The sequence below is a fragment of the Cavia porcellus genome, unplaced genomic scaffold (assembly GCF_034190915.1).
Source record: "Cavia porcellus strain 051 isolate PalLab524CR breed Dunkin Hartley unplaced genomic scaffold, mCavPor4.1 scaffold_3, whole genome shotgun sequence".
Taxonomy (NCBI): Eukaryota; Metazoa; Chordata; class Mammalia; order Rodentia; family Caviidae; genus Cavia; species Cavia porcellus.
The window spans coordinates 98062445-98086347 of NW_026947486.1; the positions used below are offsets into that span (position 1 = coordinate 98062445).

General features: G+C 38.5%; 1 protein-coding gene across 2 annotated transcripts; it reads right to left on the minus strand.

Moving 5' to 3' along the window:
• Window positions 1–349: 349 nt before the first annotated feature.
• On the minus strand, window positions 350–23238 carry Mospd1 (motile sperm domain containing 1). 2 transcript variants are annotated; one of them, XM_005000283.4, is made up of 6 exons: window positions 22842–23238; window positions 9754–10008; window positions 9565–9640; window positions 7782–7999; window positions 3537–3698; window positions 350–1878 (listed from the first exon to the last, which is right to left on the minus strand). In XM_005000283.4, exons 2-6 carry the CDS (start codon window positions 9905–9907, stop codon window positions 1847–1849), a joined length of 642 nt encoding a protein of 213 aa, XP_005000340.1. In that variant the 5' UTR covers window positions 9908–10008; window positions 22842–23238; the 3' UTR covers window positions 350–1846. The 2 variants fall into 2 exon arrangements, with proteins under 2 accessions (XP_005000340.1, XP_003462712.1); XM_003462664.5 differs by having other exon boundaries at window positions 22962–23235.
• Between the last annotated feature and the right edge of the window lie 665 nt (window positions 23239–23903).

The following is a 23903-nucleotide window of genomic DNA, read 5'->3' on the forward strand; positions in this document are numbered from 1 at the left end:
GGATGAATCATATGTGTTTTCATGAAAACGACTTCACTGCCTCTTCCTTGACTGAACTTTGCAATATTTATGGCTACTTGGCTAGTTTGGCTCTTTCCCCCTAGAATATGTCCATCCTCAGGGATCATGGCAGTAGAAGGTTTTCTTCATGGTAGACTGGAACTAAGGGCACACAGCTCTGTCTCAAATATTTCCCTCAGAGGTGTTTCGGATATATTTCTAGCTCATATATATCACTATTCTCATTTTCCTTTTTTTAATTCACAGAAATACGAGACATTAATAGGAGAACTAAAACTCTGAGTTCCTCAGAAGTAAATCAAATAAAATGTTTAAATCAACATGTAACTCAGGTTTCCACTTCATTTTATTTTTAAAGTAATTTGTTTTTTTTTTACAATGCGTTATCACACACACCTGTGCGTGCACTTGCACATGCACGTGCACAACACACAGGACTTGAGAAACAGAGAAACGCGAGCTTTCCAAACATAAGCTTTTGTTTTACAAAGTTCAAAGTAGGTTACATTGATGTGCTTTTTCAGTCATTATACAATGTATAGACATGATCCATTGAATGATTTATGCTCCCCACATGATTAAACAATGATTTTTTTTTATGAAAGACTAGACACAAAAGCTTTTAGAAGCAGAGTACTGTTTCCTGCAAGAAACCAACTTCAGGCATACATTTGTATTTAAGTATATTCCTTGAGAATGCTACAGTAGCAGTGCATAAGTTCATTCTGTAAAAAGATCTAAAAGATGATTTTCAAGAGACTCAATGCATTGTGCTTTCAGATAAAAACTCTAAAACAAATGATCAGTTGTTATGACAATAATAGTTAAAACTGCATATATATATGTTAGAGATCAGAAGAGGTGATATGAAATGTAAATAGTTGTGCTTAGGGGATTTTTTGGTAAAGTTGTCTTAATAAATAAAAACTTAAAAATGTCTCAGTGACATATAAAATAGACACAGGTATCAAGGGTTTTCTACACTTGACGAGAATTTTAAAGGAAAAATCATCCTTACACAAACCACCTGGTCTCTCATTTACAGTCAGGCAGGCAAGGGTCCTGGAAGAAGAGATACAGTGATCCCCCATTAATATAAAACATGAATCAGAGGCAAAGCCAGGCTGAAACAACTAACTAACCACATGCCAGCCTTCCTTTCAAACTCTTAGATGAAACAGAGAGGTCAACCTATTTCCTATGCTTGGTGTGTGGAACACAATGCACTCTGTAGTTCACAAAATGAATTAAGTATGTCCTATGTTTTGTGAGAGCCTAGGATAAGCATGATCCCTTAGTACCTTATCCCTTTTTTGAACCCTCTACAAATTAACTGTAAAACTCTTATTTTAGAAACATCATAGCAACTCTTTATGACAATAAAGGGCAAAGTATAATTCACATAGTCATGTTGATGTTCACAGCTAAGAAATACATGTAATTTGATTTTCAGGCTGGACACTTTGCTCTTTGAGGCCTTTAATTTTGAAGAAACCATGATCCTCATCAATTTAAGTGCATTTTAAAAAAAGATGAGAAAATAATGAATGTTTTAATTAAAGTCATTTGTACCATATGTATAGATATAAAAAGAATTTCATCAAATGATTTCCTAAGTGTCACTCAGAAGCATCTTTGCTGTCCATAACATAATGTGCTAGAGTGCTTCAAATACAATTATAGAGGATTTTAAAATATATTATACATTTACAATAATTTGAAATCATTCAATAGTTTGTAGCATGTTAATGGAGTGAACTAGAGAAAGGCAGTCCACATTCATATTTAAGATAAATTTACTTCAGAAGTCAGTTGAGATCCTCGCTCATGTTCTTAGTATAGCCATTGTGATAAGACCTAAAACAAAAATATGGGAGAACAATTAAAGACATGCAGTTTATAAAATCTGTTTAAGATGCAATGTTTGGTCCTCAATGAACAAATAAAATATAGTACATAAACAGATACTCTACCAAGAATGCAAAGTCCATTTGAATTTAGTTGATGTTATACAGAAGAAATCCAATTTCTAGCAACGGGCAGTCACCGAATAGATTTAATTAAATCACTGATGTCTGCCCATAGCTAATTTCACCATCAAACGTACCTCCTATTTTATCCAGTCACATCAGCTATAATAACAGCAGACATGTCATTTTAAAGTGTTGACAAAACCAATAGACTTTATCAACAGAAGCATCAAGAGTCTATTTGTACCAAGGCCGTAGGGCCACAGAGAGACAGAAACAGCATTCTTGCATTCCTTGACAGAGTTCACATATAAAACCATAAGCATTTAATAAAATAAGAACATGCCAGTTTCAAATGAACAGTGAGGAGAGTAAGCAGTCAAAGAAAAAGTAGAGGGCTGGGGTTGGTGCTCTGTGGTGGAGCACTTGCCTAGCATGTGTGAGGCCCTGGATTCCATCCTTCGCCTTGCAAACAAACACATAAAAAGTACACAGGTGGAATATGATCACACAGCACTGGGCAGTCAGCAAAGTTGTGTCCAAAGGTAAATACTGAAATGAGCCTCAAAAGATGGACAGAAAAGCTGCAGACAATCTGTAGTCAAATATTTCAGGGGAGACAGGGGCCCAGGAGGAGGACCATGACTTTAAATGAGCTTTTCTGAAATCAAGAAAGAATCCAACAGGCTCCATTCAAGGGTTTGCATAAGGAAGCAGCTTGACAAGATTGATTCAGTGAGGTCTCCAACTGTGGAGACTGTTAAATGCCAAACTATGGAGTTAAAACTTCAGCCCATGGACTATGGGGAACCACTGAGGGTTTTGGAGTAGAGAATGGCTGTGAAATCAAAACAGAATGGAAATCCAAATGACAGCAATACAAAAGAAAGGTGGACACAGGAAGGGGAAGGAATAGGAAGAAGAGGAGCACACTTAGAAGGTACAGCGGCGATTTAGAAGATAATTTTGAAATAAAAATTAAAAAGGAGAGTGCACCAAAAATACTGAGTGAATTTTTGAAAGAGTTGGCACCTAAGCAGATCTGAGAAAAGAATATGAAGAGTCCTTTATCACCACAACCACACTCCTTGACAGATGGAAAGCACGTAATATATGTTTGCCCAATTGAAATTACTAATATAAGCTTTGAAGCCTGATGATCGAAAGAATGACTGAACAAGAAACAATGAGAAGCGTTCACAATATTAAGTATGGTTGCATCATTCAGCACGTTGTCTAAGTGTTTTCCCGGAGTTGGATCAAATTGAGCCCAAATGCTATACCATGGAATATATGCATTGTATACTTACACCACTTACACCACTGCATACTCAGCAAAAGGAAAATAATTCAGTAAATACAGTTTTAGCTACCAGATAAGTAAGGTGAAGAGAAATAATATGAGACAAAGTTAAATCCCAAATGCATCTAGCCTCAACATCTTTTTGAAGCAATCCTTCATCTATTTTACAAAAAAAAAAAATCAAACCACCTCCCACAAATAAACCCTATACATACATTCCAAGTGCATCTTTTAAATCTTACCTAAAATATAAGCAGCCACTAATTTTTGATTCACACTTAAGTGGAGGTAGAGAGGCACCAGCGATTCCATGTCCCCCAGCGTAGGCAGCATCAGGGCTGCAATGCACACCACTCCCAGGAAGACCGTTAATAAACTAGGTCCTGAGGAGACAGCTTTGCTTTCTGTAAAAAGATAAAAACCTCTGAGGTTGCTTCTAAAAACATAAATGAACTTTTATCAAGCCTGCTAGTCTACTGTTCTGACTATGTGTGTACAATATACATGCCCATCTTTTAAGAAACCAAACAGCATTTTCTGTTATATGGCCTTTTCCCATTAATCTTTTTTTCATTAAAAATAGCCAATGGCAACACAATGTTGGTGTTTTATTAATGAAATAACACTGTTCATTCTACTTGTAAATGAAGCTTTTCTAAATTATTTATCCCTTAGCTGTTGTAGAGTTTAACTGAACCTTACCAAAGCCAGACAGGTAAACAACGAATTCAAATTTTATATTGATTATTGCATGGCAATGAACTAACAGCACAAATATGTACAAAAATCAAGTCTTAGTCAATAAATGAAGTAATTTTGGATTTATATTTACTATAAGGATGGATTTTCAAGGAAATCTTTATTTATAGAGATTATGTTGCTCACTGAAAATGTATAATAAAGATAATTCCAAACAATAGTTAGCATTTATAGAAATTCCAAAGATATTTCACATAAATGTTTGAAATTTTTCAAAATGGAAACAGTCATTTCCCTGGTAATACGTGAAGACTGTAAAATGTTATAAAGCTATGGAAAGCAAAGCTCAGACTGAGGTAGGACTGCTGTATACTCAGTTCAAGGCCAACCTGAACTACAAAGCAAGATCCTGTCTCAAACAAAACAGGACAAGCATGGTGGTGCATGGTGGTACAACATTTGGAAGGCTGAGGCAGGACGATCCAGGCCAGCCTGCACTACATAGTGAGACCCTGTCTCAAAAAAAACAACGAAACTAACCACACCAAAAAATACATGTATATATAAAGCGTTTTTCTATCATTACATGTTTTCAGCCTGATGTATCTTTACAGATTTTAAAAATTATCCATTTAAACATGTGATTTTTTAGATAAATGAAATTGTATTATAAATATTGTTATAACTTTGGTAATCCCTTTAATTTTGTTTTTGAGACAGAGAGGCTCACTATATGGTACCAGCTGGCCTGAAACTTGTGTGCAATACAGGCTTTCCTCATACTTGAGAAACTCGCGCGTCACCCTGAGTGCTGGATTCTAGGTGTGTACCACTGTGTCTGACTTTTGCTCCCCCTTAAATGTGAAATATATCTGAGGTTTTTCCTAGGTCAATATATAAACACCATTCTATCAGATCTTAGTAAATGGCTGCCTTGCATTCCATCTTATGAACATTTATAATTTAATCAATCCCCAATGATGGGCTCTTAGGTCATTTTAAAGTTTTATTACTATCAACAATAATAAAATTCGTAATTTTCTTAAGCCAGAAGGCACAGATTCGAACTCAGCAAAAACACAGCAGTTCATTAATAATGCAATTAAAACAAATCCCACAAAATTCAGTTAGATCTTTCAAATTGTCTTTTTAATAATCTAGACTCTTGTATTTTAGGAAAGCTTTTGTTGGTTTCTCTATATTTTAACACTATAATTTCTGTCAAATAAAAAACTGACCAGAGGCTGGGCATGGTGGTGCTTACCTATTATCCTAGCACTTGAGAGACTGAGGTAGAAGGATTGCTGTGAGTTCAGGATCAGCCTGAACTACATACTGAGACCTTGTCTCAAAAATTCAAAACATAAAAATAAAAACCAAAGCCTGGCCATATACAAAATTGTATTTATGCACACAGGCAAGGTCTAGAAAGTAACACGGAGCACATAGAGAAGCAGATTTGTTAAGGGTGTGGGATTATAGGTGCTTTGTTTTTCTAATGTTACCGCTGAATGTCTTTTATACACTAACCTTAAAAGTTTCTCACTTTACTAACTTTCAACATATTTTAAAGTAGAAATTTTTCCTGATGCAGCCTCCAGTCCTTTTCCAGCTAACAACAGGTCTCTTCACATTGCCACACTTGCAGAACTTCTAGCAATAGGCTTTCAATGAAGAGTTTTCTAACAACTTGAAAAAAAATCATAACATTGAAAAACCGCCCAGAAAAAAACTCCCACAACACAATCTTAATTTATTTAGACATTTTTAGTTCAGAGAAAGGTAATGAGAAAACCTGAACATTCTGTACACTAGACACCACACATAAATTACTGCTAAATTATTAGACAATGGAAGTTAAAATCCCTCAGGTTGCCCGCACTGAGGAAGTCATCATCACACTCAGAGGGCTCCAGTAGACAGAGTCTCGTGTTTTGCGTGTAATCAGTCTGCTGGGTCACTACGCTAGTATTGAGGACAGAATGGTAAAGACAGAAAGCAGCCTGCCTGCGGTGAGCTTCCTAACATCAATGGCTTAAAGATATTTTCACCTAAAACAGAGATCGCCATGTGTTGTGCTGATAGCCTCTATGCTAATTCATCTACCCACTCCAAAATTACGCTTAAATTCTTTCATATATTTTATTGATTGTAGTACTGAGTACTGAACCCAGGATGTATGCACTGAGTTATCTTCTTTCGTTATTTTTTGTTTTTCTTTTCTTTCTTTTTTTTTTTTTTTTTTGCCTTTTTGAGACAAGGTCTCACGTTACAGTTTAGGCTGACCTTGAACTCACTTTGTAGCCCAGGCTGGTCTCAAACTCATAACGATCCTCCTGCCTAAGCCTCCTGAGTGCTGGGATTATAGGCATGCACCACCATGCCCCGCTTTCTCTCATATATTTTAGATGCTAATGTTTATTTTAAAGATAAAATAAGAGCGAAACAATGTAATTATGCAAGCTTTTAGGGCGATTTTCACTTGAATTCTAAGAAACTATTCTTTTCTAGAGGAGGGTTTTTTTGGACATAGGTGTGGCTATGTAGTTCAGGCTGGCCTTAGTCCAGGCTGGCCTTCGCCCAGGTTGGCCTCAAATGTGTGGCGATCCTCCTGCAACAGCCTCCTGAGTGCTAGGATTACTAGAGGAAGCATATTGAAGGAGGACATCTTGCATTTCACAAATAAGTCAACTTCACAATATTGCTCTGACAAAATGACATTTGACAAATGCTGTATTTCCTCAAAAGATGGAAAGATGGTCCTGTTGATTAACAGTTGCTGAGAGGAAAACAAACTATAAGCTACTACCTTGTCGCTAGTCCTAGTGTCACCAGGAAATCTGGGCCCTCTCTGCATGCATTGATAAGACCCTGGGCTCAGGTGTAAGTAAACATCTGAAGATGACAGAACTGATATGGGTGTATGAATTCATGTAATAACAAGTGGATTTTTTAAAGCTCTCATGTGTATCATGCTACAATCTTAAGGACAGCCATTATCGTATTCGTACAATACCATCAAAAAGGATTCTGTTTCTAGGTAAAATTTTATCTCCCTCCTGTGATCATGGGTACAGAAGGAAAGAATGAGAAGTTAGGAAGGAGGGGGATGGAGTTGGATACGAGGATACTGTCAGCACTGAAAGAATATATCATAACACTTCTGAATCTCTAAGCTAAGAAGGAAATAAGAAGTGGAGAGGGATTCAATTAATAGCCCACAGGGGATATTATAATCTACTTAGTTTAATTAACTTCAACTTTAATGAGATTTTTTTTTTCAAAATAATATGAACAGCACACTAAACTTGGCCTATTGCCAAACAAAATTTCTCTCCTCCATTGAACTAATTAAATGAGAAAGGATGTAAGAAAGTCATAGAAACAAAAGTATATAATTGCCAAAGTGTGCCAGTGTCATAAAATACGGTACCTGCGGTCCTTAATTTTATATTTTGGAGGTAGATAAAATCTAACATGAAACATATACATACTTCTATTTACATATAGCACTAAAATATTAACAGTACATTAATAAAAACACTTTGAACAATAACATTTGACTCTTCTTTATCATCTAGTCTAGTGCGGGCCAGACACTCTTCCGCAGGTCCTGGGAGTCTTCCTCTTTTTCAGACAGCCCAGTCTCCAGGTCCAATTTTGAAGTAATTGACTAGGTTTAAACTGCAGATTCACTTTGTAGTATTTTCTCTTAGCTCTTTGATTATTTTAAATTGAGGCATCTGTAAGTAAACTGCCAAAGGGCTTTAAAAACAAAGCAATACTACCTGGTTGAAATGACTGCTCAAAAAATAAACTTTCCGTTAAATGTTCCTTTATTCTTTTTTCCTCTTCTTCCTTTTGTTGTTCTTTTGCAGATGGGAGAAGAGTAGCAACAACCTCTTTCCTTCCTAAAGCCTTCCTCTGGCTTTGCTCAGAAACTTGGAGACGGAATTTGTCTATTACACCATAGTGACAGGATCGAACATCTCTATGACGAATCACACTGAAAATGGTAAAAAATAACAAATAGTATTTAGGTTTCTAGGGACCTAGAAACAACATGCAAAAAGAGATTTTAACACAATAAAATAATGTTAACTGACTATAACCAAACACTGAAAACTAAAAATTTACTAACAATGAAACAAATATAGTATAAGCCCAAAGAAACAGGATTTTTTTTGAGAGAGAGTCTCACTATGTAGCCCACGCTGGCCTTGAACTCATGGCAGTCTTCCTGCCTCAGCCTCCTGAATGCTGGGATTACTGATGTGTCACCTCTCGGCCAGAAATGGAAAATAATTCTGAAATATCTTATGCAAGCACATATTCTAAAATATAGAAGGGGGAACTGAGGCAAAAATGAATAAATAAAATATAGAATAGTTTTACGAATGATAAGTACATTCCCTTTAAATGACTTTTTTCCCTAGATATCTGTGTAAAACAATATTTCTTAAATAGGAATATATGAGATAGCTTCCCCCTATAAGCACGCCATAAATTTCTTTGGCCCTAATTTATTATTCAAGTAACAAAACTCACTTAGGTGTCAGAACTGATTTACACACAGGTAAAAATAAGTAACCGCATAAGTAGCTAGTCTACTAGGCTCAATGCACCAGAAGGCTGATAACACACTTCTGTACTTTTCTAAATAAAAAGAATATAAAGCAGTGTAATTTTTATGTTTTCCGCAATAATTTATTATACTTTGTTCTTCCTAGGTAACACAAGACAATTATGTCAGGGATAACACATTTACTTGACAAGGCTACCTTTTTCAGGGAGTAGTCCTTGCCTATTGTATACTGAATGAAAATCCACAGAAAAATGTAAAAACCCATTCTCAAATACACATCAACTTATGGCTTTGAGATGATGCCAAAATATTCTAGAAAAAAGATTTCTGTGTCTCATTCTCAGAGACGATTTTAACAAATACAGCTTACTCGGTGGCTTAAATTAAGGGCTGGTCAACGAATCCATATGGTCACCACCAATTCTAAAGTGAAAATTAAATATGAACAGCTTGAACAAACAATCATTTATCTGACACTCTAAGACGAAATTATCTGGAAGCGCTCAGATAACTTTTTACAGATGAGTAGTTACACCCTTGCTTCCTGTTTATATAGACTGATTTCCAGGCTTATTAGCTGAATCATTTCGAATGAACTGATATTACCATTGTTTTTACATCATAGAATTACTAGTTTCCCAAACTAGTCATAGCAGGATGTTCCAAAGAAAGCTAAATTCCCTACTGTAGCTGGAGACATTGAGAGGAACAAGTCAGAACCTGGCCTTTATCGACACCTCTGCTTCAACTAAACCACACTGAGGAAATGTCAAGGAGCTGACACACGCAGTAGCTCCAACACGATGAAGTGTGTTTTGGTCTGTTTAGAATCTCTCAGAAATTTCTTAAATTGTGCTAAATTTCAGCGAAAGGTCCAAAGATTATACATGCCTGCATGGGAACAGCTTCATGAAAAGGTCTTTTTCAAGAAAAACATAAGTATGAACACACTGAAAATGTGTTACCAGGAAGTGAGTTTGACTTACATATCCACACAACACTGAGGCTTTACTGCACCCGCAGCATCAACGACAACATACTTATTTGGAGTAGTACACAAAACTGAAAGAAAAAGTCACAGTGGCCATTAGTGGTTTTAAAACAACTAGTTTCTACAAATAAAAAAATTAGTAGGGACTAGTTAAACATTCGTGAGTTAGATCTAGGAGACTCACCTTTGAACTTTAAGGCAAACTCATAGGGATTGTACAGAGTCAACACTTGCTTATGTGTTGACTGATCATCTGCATAAAATATGAGCTCCGTGGGAAACACAAAAACAGGAAGATTTCCTTCCACTAACTCTGGTTGTCTTTTTTGTTGATGCATTGGCACTGAATCCCCCTTGCTGCAGCTTCTGTTTTTACAGTCTCAAATCTATTTTGGATTTTTCTTAGATTCAGTTAAAAACTCCAAAGCATTTTGGCAATCTAGAAATAGAAGGAGAAAGAAAAGAAACTGAGTGATAATGATTTTCATTCATCTAAGATCTTTCCACAAATAGCATGTTTAACGTGTATTAAAATATTTCTTCAAGCCAGGTATGGTGGCACACGCCTCCAATCCTAGCATTTGGGAGGCTGAGGCAGGAGGATCCTTGCAAGTTTGAGACCAGCCTGGGTTACAAAGAGCTCAAGGCCAGCCTGAACTGCACAGTGAGACACTGTCTCAAAAAGACAAAACCAAACCAAACCACAAAACCCCACTTCTTGGAATCGCCAAAACACACTTTTTGCCTTGGTTTCCTTATATAGCTTATTCCAAATTGTGCAAAGAAATTTATACATACTCTTTTCATGCTTGAGCTTTCAACCTATAATAAATTGCATAAATACTTGAATAAAGGAATAAAGACTTTTTCAAATTAACCATCTCTTTTAAAAAGGTGAGATCAAAAGGCCAACTGTTTTTAAAACTCAGATTTAAAACAGTAGAAAAAACTATTTGTCAAAACTCATTTTATATGAGCCAATCAGAATTCTTAAAGACTAAAACCAAAGTAAGTTTCCATGATTTATAGAAGAAAAACACGAGAATCACGTTTACACTCATGTCAACAACGCTTTATTTAGTGCCTTCTGGCAGCAGCAGGTGGGTGAATTCTTTGAATCTTTATTTTGTTAACTGAAACTTAAGACCAGTTAAAATGTCTTGAAAGGAAGCTGAAGAACCATGCTAACTAAGCAGTCCTGAGAGTTTTCTATGAAAAATTCAGGCAGTAAGTAGGCTTTGGCATGTGTAGCACAGCCCTGCCCCCAGCCCCATATCACGTACACAGGCTTTCTGAGAGCTCTTTTCTTCTAGCTTTAGAGGCATGTTTGCATTCTTTTTAGCTTCTTGAATATGTCCCAGATGGTTGTAACTAGGAAAAGTCTGAATGTGAAGTGTGATGTTTGTGTTTAGTTTCTAATCTTATTTGAATCAATATTTTTATTTAGCAATCATCCCAAGTGTGACTCTTACAACTAAAATGCAAGGTTCAATTTCCACCGCCACAGAAAAATGTGATAGGTCAAACATACAATTAGTGAAATTGTCTGATTTTCACCCATTAGGTCACACGTTTAAAATAGGCTACAAACCATTTAATACTTTGGGTTTGCTTTCTCATATACTCAGAAATATAATCAATAAGTAAATTTGCTTTTTAACAGCTATCAGGGCTAATATGTTGAGTTTTATGCCTTTTTAATCAAACAGGACACTAAATAATCATGTGGTCAAATTTTTATTTTTTCTCTCAACTGAACATTTACTACACACCAGGGAGTCCATCAGTGGCTGAGCAGAGATATAAAGGTGAAATAATACACCAGCCTTGCAAGAGAGGTCATGAGATAGCACGTGACAGAGTCTTACAGAAAAGAAGCACACACACTTATGTGTTTGTTAGCAGGAGGGCATTCAGACCTAGGGAACTGCATGTGCAAAGGGACTGAGGCCACGTGTTCTCTCTGATACCCGTTCTTTACTTCTGTTAACTGTTTACTTTATAGCGTGTATGTGGCTCATAACAATATTGAATTTGCTTCTGGCTTTTGTTTTGGCTGAGATCAGGTCTGTTGACATTGTCTTAATAATATTACTTAATATTTGATGATTTATAACAAACTATTAATTACATGGAGTGCATGATTAATAAACAGTACTTACTGTAGGCCAGGAAATGTTCTAAGTATTCATCATTATTATTTTTGAAGAGACCACATTGAGGTTAAAAAAACAAACCAAAACAAAAACACGGTTGGCACCTATGTGTCCCCTAGTCCAGGATTTTTTCCACCTTCATAACTGTCTAGCCATTTCCATAAAATGCCACTGAGATTATTCTTACTTAAAGGCATGTGATTAAAGAATTCCAATTTTACATTTCTATTTGCTCTGACTTTATTTCTTTTGCTCATAGCCATACACATTTCTGCTCAGATGATGTACTCTCACAAGTTTGGTATATACATTTTTTTCAGTAGGAAATAATAAGCTCAGTAATTACTTTCACAGGAAGCTTGGTTATCAAGCAGAGGAGATCTTTACTTGACATTAGTAAGTAATCCGCACTGCCTCATTCTTAAATTCTGTTATCAGAGTTTAGCTTATCATAAAAAGTGGCATCTGTAATTTGTGAGGTAAAGAGCACTGATTAAACTGGGTAGCCATCTAAAACACAAAGTTGAATTTTTCCTTCACTCCTTACACCAAGATAAATTTCAAGCAGATCAAAAATATAAATATAAAGAAGACAAACACCCATGCAAGTACTAGGAAAGGAAACAGGGATTTTGTTTTATGAATCTCAGGCTAACAATGGCATAAAACAAGAAACCAAAAATGATACATTCAATTGCATAAGCTTTTAAATTCTGCACGGCAAAAATTCCATAAGCAAAACTAATGGAACATCTGCAGTTCACATCACAGGCAATTTCTAATTTTCCTATTGGAGGACTTAAAAATTATTAAATGAGCAATTTAGGCTTGGCGTGGTGGTGCTCGCCTGTAATCCCAGTACTTGGGAGGTTGAGGCAGGAGGACTGCAAAGAGTTTGAGGCTAGCCTGAGCTACAAAGTGAGTTCAAGGCTAGCCTGAACTGTATAGTAAAACCCTGTCTCAAAGAGAAGAAATAGATCAATAAAATAAAATATAATAAAAAATAAAAGAGCAATTTATAAGAAAAGGATATTGAAGTCATTCTGTCTTACAATAAGATGTTTAACTTGACTCATAACAAGAGAAATGCAAACTAAAGCTATACTATGATATAATCCATGTATATATATTCAGATAATGTAATATATATATGTATATATATATATTTTCTTCCTTTTCTTTGTGTGAAGTTTTATATGTGAAAGGTTGTTTTTTTCAGCATTGAGGATTAAATCAAATGATTCATGTGAAACACAGAGAACAGAGCTTGATACGTAACACAAGCTAGCCATTCAAAGCAGAAGATTGGACACTACCCAACTATCCATTAATAGAGGATCCATTTGTTGGTATACCAGATATCTGTCAAAAAGAAAGAGGAAACTCTTTGTGTAGCCGGACATGGACTAATCTTCAAGATGTGGGATAAAGTGGGGCTGGGGATACACCATAGGGGTAGGCCCTGTGTTCAATCTCCAGCACCCTCTCCCCTGGAACAGATGTAGGATTAATTGCAAAACCCAAGGAGCGCTGCAGGGTGAAACATATGCTACCTTTTGTATGGGAAAAGGAAACCAAAGAATATATATACCAACTGTCTTGGGAAAAATCTTTGGAAGGACACTCACATTTGCCCCTCAAAGACAGAAACTGAGTGGCTGGGGACAAGAGAGAGAAGGGAGTTATCTCTGGATACTCTTTAACAACTACTGTGGCCTAGTGTGAAAAACCTGCTAGTTTTGGAAGGTGAGAGAATATAGAAACAATGTGAGAAAAATTCTGTTTACTGTCTTTTCTAATTTATCAGCCTCTAATAACATTTAAAACTTTAAACTATGCAACCAGGCATGATAGCACAGGCCTATAATCCCAGCACTTGGGAGGCTGAGGCAGGAGGATTGCTGGAGTTGGAGATCAGTCTGGATTAGATAGTGAGTTCAAGGCCAGCCTGAATTACATGATGAGACCTTGTCTCAAAAAACAATCTAACAAAACAACAAAACAGACAAACAAAAACCCCCACTCTTAAACTATGTGTTAAACTGGATAAATAATTTTACACACAACAAAAACTTACAATGAAAAAACCAAGGATTTGTTTGCAATCTAAAAACAACTATAATCTCAGTATAAATGTATAAATGTTATAGTACAAAGGAATGTATGAGCTATCCACACAGAATACAATCATTATCCCTCGTAAACATGTACTAATAAAAATAAAAAATAAAAGTTGAGATGGCTCATGAGCCTGCCTAGGAAGTCGAAAATAACCACACAGACAAGTGTTAAAGACTTGGTTCTTACTTCAGAAGAAGTTAGTTGGCAAAAGTCACAGTACAAATGTTATTAGCTTGGAATAAGGGCTTAGAAGAAATTCTTATATTTTTATTTCGAAGATTACTCTTTGAACACATTTCCCTACATGTTCCCCAAACAGGCCATCTCCTTGTCACCACCAAAAAGTGGTGACATTAATTACATTTGAGTATTTTACTCTTTTCATTCTCTCTTCCCATTTATAACTTATCTTGGCTAAGGTACGTGTGGCATCCTAAATTCCAACTAGTGGGTATTAGGGAAGATTAGCACGGGGTTGCCCAGGCAGTATTAGCCTCTTTGCCAACAAAAAATGAGGCATAGCACCTGCCTTTAATTGATGGCTTTTTAGGAGACTAACACTTTCTCTTTGCTCCAGTCCATATTACAAAAATGATAAAGTATAAAAGTCCTGCGGAGAGATTATATACTAAGCTGGTAAAACATTACCACCAATTGGTTTATGAGGTTACTTTCCAAAAGTCAAATGCAGGCCAAGAGAAAATAGGTCTGTTTCCAGTCTTTCTCATTTGGCAGATGAGGAAAGCAGACACGGGATAGTTAAGACACCTACCCAGCGGGGGATATCTGCCCTTGGTTTGGTCCTTAGCACCAAAAAATTAACATTAAAAAAAAGAAAAGAAAAAAGAAAGGATGAGGATGTAGCTCAGTGTGGAGGCCCTGAATTCAATTCCCAGTATCACCAAAAAGAGAAAGAAAATGTCAAGAGGCAGTTTCATTTACCGAGCTGCATGCTTTTTTTTGTCCTGCTATAAAACAATACTTCTGGCTCTAAGTGTTTATTAGGGTATTACGAGCAGAGATTTGCCCCATTCTTCCTCTCTGGACAGTAAAATGTTATATATGCACTCTTCAGAGCCTCATATAAATTTGCCTTCCTTGTAGCACACGTCTACTGTACTATTTGGATCTATGTAGATCTCAATGTATTCTATATGTGTGTGTGTATACATATATATATATATATATATATATATATATATATAAAACCAGGAATCACATTCATGACCTCACACTTGCCAGGCAGCTGAATCCCTGGCCCTCAATGTGATATTTTTAATGTACTTATCATATGGATTTGCTATTTTGACAATTGTTCTATGTGTTCTAATTCTGATCCTTCACTCAGATTTCAGAAATAATGCCATATTGGTTTTTGTTTGTTTGTTTGTTTTCCTTTTCTATAGACCCGACTTCATTGCAGGCTCTTAACTGATGCTGAGCTTATGAGTTATCCTAACAAGTATCTACTAAGAACTGTCTCCTCCATGGGAGAATCTGCGCCCACCGCATAGCGGAAGGATCCAGGCAAAGGATCCTAACTAGATGAGCAGTAAATCTTAGGTGGCTGGGAGCCACGAGCTGGGGTTGGGGAAAACAGAAAGAATAGGCATTCCCAGCCATCTCTCCTTTCCTCTCCTCTTCTGTATCCCTCTCCTCTCTTCTGGCTCCTCAGATTCAAACTGGGCCAGCAGTGTTTATCCAAGGCTGCAGCATGCCAGGCAGACATGCAGCTTGTCCTTGTTTCTGTACTACTGGCACAAAAAGGCAATCCAGAACAAAATCCAGAAAGAAAACCTTGTGTGTGCACACCACCTGGTGACCAGTTTGCAAAAGACTCCTAGGAGAAACAGTAGAAACACTGAAATTCACACATACACAAACTGTCATTTGTCCAGAAAGAATAGTATCCCCAATGATTAGATTTCCTGTTTTCCTCACCTTGCATTGAGCAAAGGAAGGGAAAGTTAAGACCCTCAGTGTTTTTACTTCCTTGAGGGTGTATTTTTGTTTGTTTGTTTGTTTTTTTTTTTTTTTTTTTTTTTTTGTCTTTTTCCTTTTTATCGGTACCGGGGATCGAACTCACGACCGCCTGTTTGCAAGGCAGGTGCTTATGCCGCTGAGCTAAATCCCCAGTCCCGAGGGTGTGCTTTTTTTTTCTAAAAAAATAAACTTATTGGCACATTTTAGATATAAGTAATAATCATATTTATCATAGGGAACTTGTACCTGTGCATGATATATTTTGATTCCTCTTTTCCTAATCCTCTCCCCTCCCTTCAGCCCCTCTTCCCTTCATTAACTAGAAAGCTTTGTTTCTATTTTATCCTTTTTTCCCTTTTCCCTTCCTTCCTAATAGTCCTTTTATGCTGCTTACTTTGATAAGTTTTGGCAATTCTTTTTTCCATGAGGGGCTTCAGGGAAACTACAGACTTACTCTGGTGGCTAGGGTGGATTTAGGTTCCTTATCTCCACTTTGGGAAAATTCCTTTGATCCTGTCTGGTGGCATTTCCCTTGCAGAACCAGGGGCAAGAGACAAAAGATGAGTGGGATGAAAACATCAACGACTGAAAGATGATGGTTTATCAAACGACAAAATGCATCTTTCTTTGCTTCCCTTAGATCTGTCAGGGTGAGACTTTCATCCCTGGCTAGGCATTATCAATGCTCCTCTTTACCCCGAAGCAGCTAGAAGACAGAACTGGGTCTTTCTTACTCCTTAAGAGTAAGAGATTAGCCAGGCATGGTGTGGCTTGCTCATAATCCCAAACACTCAGGAGGCAGTGGCAGGAGTATGGCTGGAGTTTCAAGCCAAGCCAGCTATGCAGTGAGCTCAAGGCCAGCCTGAAAAACATAGACTCCATCTCAAAAAACCAAAACCAAAACAGTAAGAGATCAAAGAAATAAAGATAGGTAGAAAAGAGACAAGCAAAATCATAGTTAAAAAAGTGTACCTTTAAGAAGGCTGTAACTCCAGGACATAATCAAAATTACCCAAGATTATCCCTATCAATGTTCCTTAGGCTTCTGCTGTCTTTCTTGTAGGCCCTTCATGCCACAAATCCCTAAAGATACCTGAAGACCATAAAATAGCTTAGTTGATAAATGGAAGGGCATAAGCCTGACTGTAAGCTAGAGGAACAGACAGTGAGAGTTCAAAGAATACATTTAGGAAAAACATCTTAGATCATCCATCAAAAAAAAGGTGGGGCTCATATCTTTCCCTTGTAAAGCATACTATTATCTTTTTGTAGATGGGCCATCCTTTTCCAGTAACCCAAGACCGAGACAGACCTTCCTACAGATTCACATATTCCACAGATTTGCACCACCAAAAATAAATATTCCCAGCTCCAAACTATACCTCACTTCTCTCTTGAGAGCCCACATTCTGTTTCTTTGAGTGAACTCTTTAATTTACATTTTTGTATAAAACTTTAAAATTTCTGCCTAATAAATCCTTTTGTGTATCTTTTAAAAAGACTCAGGTAAAAGAAAAAGACTCTCAGGTAAATAGGTTAGTTTCAATATATTTTATTGCCACAGATTCAGAAAAATAGAGACCACTAATGAACAAATAAATCACTTTAAAAGCATATTCTCAGCTAGGTGAGGTGGTGCACGCCTATAATCTCAGCACTCTGGAGGCTGAGGCAAGAGGATCACCATGAGTTTGAGGCCAGCCTGAACTGCACAGCAAGAGCTTGTCTTTAAGACCATATTCTCACTTGCTCTTCTTTCTCATGTCTCTTTTTTGGGGAAGAAGAGGCTGCAAGAAGAATCAAATAAAATAAATGGGCCCTGGGGATTCTTGTACTAGTATGGTTCAAATCTGAAAACAGTTAAAAATCATTCAAAGTATAGCTTTCCCCAAAATTAGTGACCCTTCTGCTTGGCCACAGTGTACCGCTACTTAACTACCTGTATTTGGCTTGTACTCTGGGGTTCAGAGCTCCAGCTTCAGGCCAGCAACCTTTTATCTGAGCACAGGGGCTATCTCTGTCTTCCATACTGCATGTGATCCTTGCTAAAGACTAGGCACCTGTTAAATAGTAAAGAAAAATAATACCTGTTGCTTTAGTCTCACTAGTATTAAAACATCTTTCTCTCCCACTTGAAAAAAACCTCAACTCTTAAACTGGGCACGATTGTGCACACCTGCAGTTCTAGCACTCAGGAAGCTGAGGCAGGAGTTGGATGCCAACCTGAACTACAGCCAGATCTTGTCTCAAACAAAATGAAACAAAACACAACATAACTTAGCTCTTGAGCGGAGGATATAGCTCAGTGTTACAGCACTTGCAAAGCACATGTCAGACTCTGGGTTCCATTCCCAGCACTACCAAAAATTTTTTTAAAAAGCTGAGCATTTTTCCCCTTTGAATTTATGGTACCATCTGTTATTTGTAGTGGTTGGTATATAATATTGTTTGTGAAAGAGCTAAAGTCAGCTCTCTTTCACAAACAATATTATAATGATTTTTCTTTTACATTTTAATTGTTCATTGCTCACCAATAGGCAACTTTGTTTTCATGCATCATCTAGGTTTTTTATATAATTTTGTATCTTACTCCTAGGGCCAACTGCTACACATCATTTGTGGTAGGCTATTACATACTCAATACATGAATGTTGAATAGTGTATGTCTTAATGTTAAAAAGATACAGTCATTTCTTTTTTAGAAAAACTTTTCCCTGTTATAAGAAAAAAAAGTCACTTCCATGTTCTACAACATTCTAAAGTCTTCAGTTATTTCAAGAAACATCTATACTAATTTATCGTGAGAAATAAATATTTTGCTACATGTAGCAGTCTCAGAAGTTTTAGAATCCCTGCTAGGCTGGGTTTGGTGACACAAGCCTGTAATCCCAGCACTCTGAGATGCTGAGGCCAGACTGTAAATTCAAATCCAGCCTGGGCAAATCAGTGATTTGGCAAGATCCTGTCTCAAAAATTTAAAAAAAATGGGGCGGGGGATGTGAGGGGTTGGTGGCATAGGGGAATAGGCATGTAGCTCAGTGCAAAGTCCCTGGATTTAATTCCTGGTCCTGCCTCCTCCAAGTTTTTTTTTCTCTGAGACAGGGTCTTTCTATATAGTTCAGGCTGGCTTTGAACTCACAGTAATCCTCCTGCCTCAGTTTCCTGAGTGCTGGGATGATAGACATGCATCACACCTGGTCCCTAAAAGTTTTAGACACTCAAATTAATTCAACAAATGTTTAGTTAGCATTTGTTATACAACAGGCACTGTGCTGGGGAATATATATAAAAAAAGATAACATTATCTCAACCCTCCAAAACTTTCGTCAAACAGGAAAAGTAGATATATGCACAACTGTCATTAGAATATGAGATGACTTATTAAAATGCCAGGAGATACAAAGTGATCTGGGAGCATAAAGATGACAGTCCTCTTTAACAACAGTCTGCAATTGGACAGTGAATTCCATTAAGCATATATGTAGAGGCATGAAAGGGACGTGAAAATGAGTTTCAACATTATGGTTAAAAAAATAGTATGTACTGGGTGGATGGTAAGAGATAAGCCTGAAAAGGTCAGTTGAGGTAAGATTAAGAAAAATGTTGCAAGCCCAGTTTGGAAGTTTAAGACTGGACTCGCTATCTGGGAGGTTCACGTGTGGACCTGTTAGAAATGGAAACTCTTGGTTCCCGCTCCCGAGCTGCAGGATTAGAGGCAAGCCAAGCACGGTGGTGCACACCTGCAATCTCACAAGTCTGGGAGACCATGACAGAGACTGTGTACTTCAGACTGGTCTTGAACTCACTAGGTAGCCCCAGTTGGTCTCAAACTTGAAGCAATCCTCCTACCTCAGCCTCCTGAGTGCTTATTTTGGTTTTTTGAGACAGGATTCTGCTTTGTATTTCAGGCTAGCCTTGGATTCACAAATTTACCTTGTTCCTCCTGCCTCAGCCTCTTCAATACTGAGATTACAGGCCTCCACCATCATGCCTGGCTTATCTGTGTGTGTGTTTTTCACAAGCCCTCTAGGTGAGTCGGATGTATGACTAAGTTTCAGAATCACTGCTGCAGGCAATGGAAAACCTCTGAACAATTTTAAGCAGGAAACTGACCCAATTAAGATTTGAAGTAGCAGAGTGGTTGTCATTGATCAGTCAAGCACAACACCTGACTCCAGAGGAGTTACAATAAAACATAACTTTTGAATGAATATTGCATGAAGAGATGATGAGGGTCTAGCTCTTCAACAGCAAACCTTATAGATCTTTCATTGATAACAAACAGCTCTGGTCTGCATGCCACAGGTTTCTCACTACTGGCCTAGACTAAGGCAGTAGGAATGGGAACCAATTTGAAAAATATTCTACAGGTAACCAAAGTTGGACCTGGTAAGTAGGCTGTATCCTTGCAAAGGTAATGTTGAAATGGTTTTTACATAAAAGAGAGCTATAATCTTGTTGAATCAACCACTGCAAGATTTGAAAGAAGTAGTCTACATAGACCCTACAAAAAGGGAGGTCAAGAGCAATTTCTATGTGTTTCCCTATAATTAAGAGCAAAGGTATCTTAGCTTGTATATGAGCCTTCTGATCTGCTTGGGAGTTTTAATTCTCATTTTAAATTAACAAACAATCATTCATTACTAAAATAAATCTTTCCTGAGTTTGGTGGGTATGGTTCAGTCCTTGAGACTGACGGATAATCTCACAATACACTGACACAGTTAAATTTCAAACCTGGAAAAGTTAGAGCACTGACATTCCTTCTGGTGATCTAACCAAGGAACTTCCAAAGTGAGCCTGTGCTAGCATCTCCCTTTTTTCTAACAACACCACTAAAATCATTTCGCCTACTTAGTTTAGGATGAAGCTGGAACTAGTAAAACAATAGACTTTGTACTATGTTCTAAAGGTCAAGAAAGTCAAGAGGGATTGTTATTTCCAATTTTGGAGCCAGGATTTAGCTGAGGCTATCTTTAGTTTCTTGTACAGCAAGAGAGATACAGGGCAACCTGGATGGATTATTTACCAAATGAGAATTTTTCATGGTGCAATTCCAATTTATCACAACTCTGGACACTTGCATGTTCTTTTAATTGACACCAATTTCTTAATTTTTTTGACCACGTTATTTTGTCCAAAACTAGTTCCCAATCAAAATCTACAGTTTCAGGGAACTTGTAAGCTATAGGGGACCTTGGAAACAAAATCTTCATGTTACAGATGAGGAAATCGAGGGCCACACAGTGTAAGTCACTGAATGCATTTATTGTAGAGCAAGATTCTCTAGCATGCTGCAAGGTAGCAAAATAAGATTCAGAGCAAAACTCATAATTTGCTTCTTTGCTAAGTTTTAGAAAATAATTTAAAATTTTCTTTTTGCCATGTTAAATGTTCTTAAAAACAAAAATAATAGCGAATTACTTTTCTGAGCTAATAAGGAATGGAGTAGACTTGCTTAGACTTGCTTTGTCTTCAGAAAATGAAATTAAATGTAAGAATCCTCTGAAAAAAATTTAAGTATAAAAATTGGGGAAGAAAATGGAAGACATACGCATTACTGTATATGCTATTTGTTCTACTTTCTATCTTCGCCCATTAAGGGGTAACTTTATGTAGTGAATACTGGTCATTATCTTTAATTACATATTACATGTAAAGAGAATCTATCACAGCTACCCTTTACATATTTGAAAATTTTCCAAATATTCTAGTATTCAAGTAAACCTGTTGTTCTGAGAGTCCTAGAAATAGTTCAGAAACTATTTTAAACTCACATTCTATCTGGGTATGTGGTTGTGAACAACTTGAAAGACAATTTGACCCAGTTTCCTGTTTTTCCAAAGTTCCAAACTTTATATTGGTATAAATATATGTGTAATTGAAAAGATAGTGTTCACTTCGTTGTTTTTTAAATATAATATTTTATAGGCAAAGAAATATCAATACTTCGAGGAAGCATGAACAACGTTTCATCATCAAGAATGTATTAAACTCCTCACGTACCTTGCCTGAAATAGTTAAGTAGGCTTCCCCCTTCTGCCTGGAATCTACAGTAAGAACGCAATGCAATGCACGCCAACAGAACTGAACTGCTTTTTACACAAAATCCGAGGGACCCAACTTTTTGAGGTTCACGTCCTCTTATTTTGCTCAAAGGTCAAAAAGGCCTGAAAGCATTTTCAGTTAGATATTTGCCCCTCCCCCCTTGCTCCCCAATATGAGAACCCTTTGATTCTGCTGGGACACAAATGCTACTTCAGTCCCAGAGGACAGATGTCAGTTACTTTCCTCAAGGGGGAAACCACAAAACATTAAGGGCTGGAGCGAGCCACGGAGGGAGGAGAAAACATTCAGTCCAAAGACTTCAGCCCACCTGATTGGGGCACAGCCTTCCCAGCCCTGGTCCTCGCACCGGCCGTCTCCATGTGAAAACCGGTCATGTGAGCCTGTTTACAGCTGGGCAGCTGGTGCAACCATCGGGAGCAGTGCGAAGGTCCAAGGAGGGGGAAGGATACAGGCCACGGCCCCCCATCCCATTCCCCATTTTTCCGAGAGAGCTTTCATTCTCCTCCCCTGCCAAACTACCGCACTTTCATCTCCCTCCAGGCAAAGCTTGCACAGCTAAAGCCATTCCGGGATATCTCGCTCCTGCACCCCCTCCCATTTCCTTCCATTTGATCGCAGGGGGGGCAGGCTGAACTGGAGGAAGGGCCAGGACAGTGTCACCTCGGACAAGGAGTGAACCTCTCTCCTCCAGCCCTCCTCACAAGGTCCACCTAAGAGGTGTCCCTGGAGCCACATCCTCGGAGCAACCGAACTCTGCCGGGCAGCACCCGGAGCTCCCACGCCTGCCCCCGCCGGGGCACAGAGAGCCACCCCACAGCTGGCCAGACGCTGCGGCCGCGAGCCACCAGCGGTGGGGCCGCTGACAGTCGGGGATGGGACAGACAGGAGCCACTCCTGCCTCCCCCACCACCCACCCGCATCCCGGCGCCCCGCTGTCAGTCACCTAGCCGAGCCCGCGTTCTGGGTACGGGTTGTTCCTTCGGCGGAGGCTTTGGGCCACGTAACTTCCACGTTCTGCCGAAGTCGGAGGAAGTGGGGTGACGGGACGCTGGGGGACTCTCACCTCCGCAACACCAGCTCCTCGGAAAGCAGCTGCGAATGTTGCTCAGCTCCTTTGTCAGCGTCTCCAGGCTGCACTGCCTGCTGGGATACAGGAGGACTCAAATGCCACCTCTCCCCGCCCCGAGGATGAGTCGCGGCCGGGTGTGGGTGGGAAGAGAGAGAGGAGGTGGGGCCAGGGTCGGGCCGGGGTGGAGCTTTGGGGCTGCCACCTGGCCTGGACTGTCAGGGTTTCTTCCTTCCTTCTCACTGATGCAAACTTCTTTCTTTCTCAGTCCTCTGACCTATCCTTCCTCTCTGTCCCCCCATTTGGGAAGCTGGAGACCTCGCAGAGAGTCTTCTCGCTGCCCTTGTTAGGCAGTCACTCGCCATTCCTGCCCTGATCCCCGCCCCTCCCCCAGCCTATAGGCACCGAAGGAGGACCAGGGCTAGTTGATTCTGAGACATGTCTTGTTGACCCTTGCTCTTGTTCCACTGCATTCTTTCCCGACTCTGGCTCCCCAGTCTCTATTTAGGTCACGTGACTTTTTTGCTTGGACTACAGCAGTAGCTTCCTGTTTAGACTGACCTCCTAATCTTACCTCTGACCATTGTCCAGACAGCAGACTGAGGACTCTAAAACATAAATGTGGCCCTGTTATTCTGCTTAAAACCTGTCAGTCTCAGCTGTACCTATAATCCTTTAGCATGGTGTATAAGGTCCTCTGCAATCCTTCCCTGATGTATTCAATTCTCTGGTCCAATAAACCAGCCCTCCATGAAAGACAGTAGGGCATGGGTCAATTCACCCAGCATTGGTTGCGCCAAATACTTCTCTAAAGGAGGCTGCATCGTCAGTAACTTCCATAGGCCTCTTGGAATATTATTAAAGATTGACTTTTCAAAGTTAAAATTTAATGATGTTCACAAAACAAGCCACACGCCCCCTCTGTGTAACTATAAGACC

Coding starts and splice junctions, on each gene's coding strand:
- Mospd1 (XM_005000283.4), bottom strand. CDS start 9,907: ATGCATCAACAAAAAAGACAACCAGAGTTAGTGGAAGGAAATCTTCCT. Junction 9,641..9,753: donor GTTTGCCTTAAAGTTCAAAG/GTGAGTCTCCTA, acceptor TTTTTCTTTCAG/TTTTGTGTACTACTCCAAAT. Junction 1,879..3,536: donor AGTGGCTGCTTATATTTTAG/GTAAGATTTAAA, acceptor TTTTTGTTTTAG/GTCTTATCACAATGGCTATA.